At 38.4% G+C, this 5,371-nt stretch overlaps 1 protein-coding gene across 1 annotated transcript; it reads left to right on the top strand.

The window, feature by feature from the left end:
- Window positions 1-237: 237 nt before the first annotated feature.
- Window positions 238-3,819, top strand: LOC147395338 (phenylalanine ammonia-lyase-like). Its single transcript, XM_086450647.1, has 2 exons — window positions 238-1,080; window positions 1,899-3,819. Exons 1-2 carry the CDS (start codon window positions 698-700, stop codon window positions 3,646-3,648), a joined length of 2,133 nt encoding a protein of 710 aa, XP_086306773.1. The 5' UTR covers window positions 238-697; the 3' UTR covers window positions 3,649-3,819.
- The last annotated feature ends 1,552 nt before the right edge of the window (window positions 3,820-5,371 follow it).

The following is a 5,371-nucleotide window of genomic DNA, read 5'->3' as shown; positions in this document are numbered from 1 at the left end:
GGACGTAGAATGACGTTTTGATTTCGCGATCTCTCTCCACCAACCATTTTGCTGCTTTCGGGCGACTAGGAAAGAATAACTCGCTTGAGGGAGCCATAGTTCCACGATGATGCCACGTGTCAGTTGATTATATTCAGATTAACGGTCAGAAATTATTTTCAACTAACCCCATTTCGTTCACACCCAACTCTCAATCAGACGAAATCTCTATTTAAAGCCCCCATATGCAGGTGATCAGGACTCAGGAAGAACAATCGAATCCGAATTTTCTCCTCTGTTTCAATTCAATCGAACAAAGTTCATCAAATTTTCCTTTTTTTTCAATCTTACCCATTGCTTTTGTCTCTGTTTTCTTCCTTTTTCAGCCACAACAGCTCATTTCTTCAGTAAATTCGATCGATTAATATCTTTCCTTATCTGGGTTCGTCTTAATTCCACTCTTAAATCCTTAAAAAACCCCTTTTTTTCAACTTGTTAAATCTGTTTCATACATTTTCTGTCTCTGTTTCCTATTTCTTTCTCTTCCATTTCGGTTTCATTGAAATCGATCGATTTGAGTTCTTTTCTCGTCTGGGTTTTCTTAATTTCACTCTTAAATCCTTAATCGAATCGATTTTCAACTTAAAAATCCCTTCTTTTCTTCAACTACTCCAACATTTCGAGATACTCTGTTTTTTTAGGTTCATCGAAGAACGTCATGGAAAATCCAATTCCCAATATTTCGAACGAACCCAACTTCTGCATCGATGTCGACCCATTGTACTGGGGAGTCGCAGCAGAGTCTCTAAAGGGTAGCCATCTCGATGAGGTTAAACGTATGGTCGAGGAGTACCGCAAACCTGTTGTTCGATTAGGAGGAGAGACTCTAAGCATCTCTCAAGTTGCAGCAATCGCTTCTCGAGGTTCTGGACTAAAAGTGGAGCTTTCGGAATCAGCAAGAGCGGGAGTGAAAGCTAGCAGTGATTGGGTGATGGAAAGCATGAACAAAGGGACGGATAGCTATGGTGTCACAACTGGTTTTGGGGCAACTTCACATAGGAGAACAAAGCAAGGAGGAGCTCTGCAGAAGGAACTCATTAGGTAAGAATTAAGAAACCATTAACTCTAATTTTAATTTTTAAATAATTGATGAGCTTTTAATGAACCTTATAAGCAATTTGGTAAGAATCACAATTGCGGAATTTGTGGGTTGGTGAGAGTTGTAGGAAGTGCTTTTTTGGGAAATAACTTATTTTTAGATTTTGATAACTATCTTACCAATTTTGATTTTTTTTTTTCTTCCAGTCTTTAATTTAACTTCTTGGAATTAAAATATTATTGTAATTTTTTTTTGACGTCTCGTCTCATCCATGAATTAGACTGAGTCGTCTCGGCCGAGTTTTCCAATACGTTTAAGTCATCTAGTTCAACAATGAGAAAAATGAACTGCAGTTTTAAATCTCGTCGGATATGTTTGACTTGTCTATTCCTCTCGTTGGTAGATGATACCGAGACATATTAGACAAGTCGTCTCGATCTCTCTGACAAGATTTAAAACCATGCTTGTAAGTGCTTTTCAAGGGCGAACTCAAATCTTAATCCATTAATGATTTTTTAATTAATCTCACATGCTATCTTTTAAGTTTTAAGATGTGATGGTTAAGATCAAGTTGAGTTCTCGGAGGAACCTGAATTTTTACTCTTGGGTAAACTCAGTGGAGAGTTTCTAAGCATGCCGAGTCCACATGTAGATTTTTATTTTTTTTATTTTTGAATGTTGGTTGATATTGAAAAAGTGGGACATATTTCTTAACTATTTTTTGTTGATTTTGTAAATATATAAGAATTAATCACTTTGTGGGTTCACATATTAAAACACAGTTGCTAATCCATTTGATGGAATCTTCTTTGTTTACCAGATTCTTGAACGCTGGAATCTTCGGCAATGGGACAGAATCTTGCCACACATTGTCTCACACCGCAACAAGAGCAGCTATGCTTGTTAGGATCAACACACTCCTCCAAGGCTACTCTGGCATCCGCTTTGAGATCTTAGAAGCCATCACCAAGTTCCTCAATCACAACATCACCCCATGCTTGCCTCTAAGGGGCACAATCACCGCGTCAGGCGATCTCGTCCCTTTATCATACATTGCTGGGCTCTTGACGGGTCGACCCAATTCCAAAGTTGTGGGTCCCAAGGGGGAATCTCTCAACCCCGAAGAAGCCTTTTGTCTTGCTGGGATCGATGGTGGGTTCTTCGAATTACAGCCCAAGGAGGGTCTTGCATTGGTTAATGGTACTGCGGTGGGGTCAGGATTGGCATCGATGGTTTTATTTGAAGCTAACATCCTTGCTGTTCTATCAGAAGTCATATCGGCGATATTCGCCGAGGTCATGCAAGGTAAGCCAGAGTTTACCGACCATCTGACCCACAAATTGAAGCATCACCCAGGCCAAATTGAGGCTGCAGCCATTATGGAACATATCTTAGATGGTAGCTCATATGTCAAGGAAGCTCAGAAATTGCATGAAATCGATCCTTTACAGAAGCCAAAACAAGACCGATACGCTCTTCGAACTTCTCCCCAATGGCTTGGGCCACTGATTGAAGTGATTCGATCGTCGACCAAATCAATCGAACGAGAAATCAATTCTGTTAATGACAACCCATTGATCGATGTGTCAAGGAACAAGGCTCTACATGGTGGAAACTTTCAAGGCACTCCCATTGGAGTCTCGATGGACAATACCCGCTTGGCTATTGGATCAATTGGAAAGCTCATGTTCGCTCAATTCTCCGAGCTTGTTAACGATTTCTACAACAATGGGTTACCATCTAATCTCTCGGGTGGAAGGAACCTGAGCTTGGATTACGGGTTCAAGGGTGCTGAGATAGCAATGGCATCCTATTGTTCCGAGCTCCAATTTCTTTCTAATCCGGTCACTAATCATGTTCAAAGTGCCGAGCAACACAACCAAGATGTGAATTCCTTGGGCTTGGTTTCAGCAAGAAAAACTGCCGAATCTGTTGATATCTTGAAGCTAATGTCTTCTACGTTCTTAGTTGCACTTTGCCAAGCGATTGATTTGAGGCATTTGGAGGAGAATTTGAAAATCACTGTCAAGAACACAGTGAGCCAAGTAGCTAAGAAAGTTCTAACTATGGGAGTTAATGGAGAGCTTCACCCTTCAAGGTTTTGCGAAAAAGATTTGCTTAAGGTTGTCGATCATGAACAAGTTTTCACCTACATCGACGACCCATGCCTCTCAACCTACCCATTAATGGAGAAACTAAGGCAAGTCCTCGTCGAACACGCATTGATGAATGGTGATCACGAGAAGAATTCGAACACTTCGATCTTCCAAAAGATTAACACCTTTGAGGAGGAATTGAAGAACATTTTGCCCAAAGAAGTCGAGAACACAAGGAATGGGTACGAAAGTGGGAATATGGCTATCCCAAACCGGATTAAGGAGTGTAGGTCATACCCATTGTACAAATTTGTGAGGGAAGAATTGGGGACTGGATTACTGACGGGCGAGAAGGTTCAATCACCAGGTGAGGATTTCGACAAGGTTTTTTCAGCAATGTGCGAAGGGAAGATGATCGATCCGCTGCTTGATTGTGTCAGGAACTGGAATGGTGTTCCTCTTCCAATCAATTAAGAAAATTTTACGGATTGGAGTCATTTTGCATGGTTTATGTTTCTTCTAGTCTCTTTTTTTTTTGGGTTTTGTTTTTTATCTTTATATTTTCATGGGGTATTGGACATGTCTGGGTCAGAAAGATGTGATTTCAAGAAGAAATTATATATATAAAATAAGCTGTTTCTTTCACTATCTTTGTTTTATTTCTTTCCCTTGAATTTAAACCCACCCAAGGTTTAAAATTTTGTCTCGAAAATGGTTTTGGATTATTAAAAAAAAGCTGATAACCTAGAAATTCTAGTACATTTCAAAACGAACCAAAACATTCTCAAGACACTAGATCAATATTTCATTTTGGTCTCAGCCAAAACATTTTGAAATGATATAAAATTTTAAACCATAGTACCACCAACACATCCATCAAATCTTTGAATTATCTTTTTTTTTTTTTTTTTTTTTGTAACCGAGGGAGTATCCCATCAATACTCTCATGTAAGCATGACAGATTAATCTCCCTTGGGGGCCCGCATGACCAACCCCGCACGAGTTTTAGAAGTCATAGTATTTGATGAAATACTGTTTGACTACCATAATTAGGACATAAAATGGGTTATCTGAAATCCGACTGACCCGAATCCAAATTTAGAGGGTTTGATTTCTTGGATTATATCTGAATAAAAAAATGGGTCAAATATAGATATTTTTGTAATTTGAAAAATTAATCAACGTGATGTGAGATTGTAATTTTCTAGGTTATTAATCAAAATGACCCCGATTATATTAAGTTTAAATTTTAAAGTGGGGGCATTTTGAAATCTAAATTTTGGTGTCGAACCACTTTCTACTGTACCTTCTCTCATTATAATAGTAAAGATTATTTAAAGTTTTAAATATATATGGTTTTTTCATATATTTTGTATATTAAATTGGATTTGACCTGATCCAAGATCCAATTATTATCAGATCAGACTTGGATCCTAATATTGAGAATTGGTCCTAAATTGACCTGATCCATTGACAGCCCTACACTTGGGATCCTTCAAGTTGTTTGAATCCGGAATGCCACCGGATAGTCCAAGCCCAAATTCGAATCCATTAAACCATGCATGAATCTTTCAACAGTTCCACATAGCCAAAATATCCATAGTCAAGTTTAGGAAAATAGTCGTGATCATCACCAAACATTGTGGTTGTTGGACCTTTGCAGTATACGGAATCAGTTATTAGTTGTTACCAACTGCACCAGAACTCAGGTCAATTTTTAAGATCCGGACAATAATATTCATTCATCAAATAAATAATTTGGTAGACTTGACTTGTAGAATTTTGAGGTACCCATTGACCGAAGTCTTCCATCAGAGGCTAAGGAAAATGCCCTTTATCTTCAATTTCTCGTAAAAAGACTTGGGTACCCCTCTGGGTTTAAGTGAAAATTAAGAGAGCCCTTTAGATTATTCAAATCAATGTGATACCCCTTGATCGAGTCAATGCATTCAGATCTTTCTAACTATCTCAAATCATGTCATTTTTTGTTTTCATTCCACTTTTTTAAATTTTCATATCATATCTAGGTTTGACAATGGGTCGGGTATGGGTTAGATGAAGCATATATCTGTAGGGTCCCGTTCGGCACCTTAAGTTTTACCACACACTTTAACAAACATGTTTTGTCTTACATGGGTTAGAAGTTTTGGAATGAGCTGATTTTTGGTGAGGATGATCTCTATGGTGAGGAGATCAT

This window comes from Akebia trifoliata, chromosome 8, assembly GCF_017979445.1.
Source record: "Akebia trifoliata isolate Shusen 1 chromosome 8, ASM1797944v1, whole genome shotgun sequence".
Classification (NCBI taxonomy): domain Eukaryota; kingdom Viridiplantae; phylum Streptophyta; class Magnoliopsida; order Ranunculales; family Lardizabalaceae; genus Akebia; species Akebia trifoliata.
The sequence above is the reverse complement of the archived record's forward strand: the minus strand, read 5'-3'. Positions and strand labels throughout refer to the sequence as shown.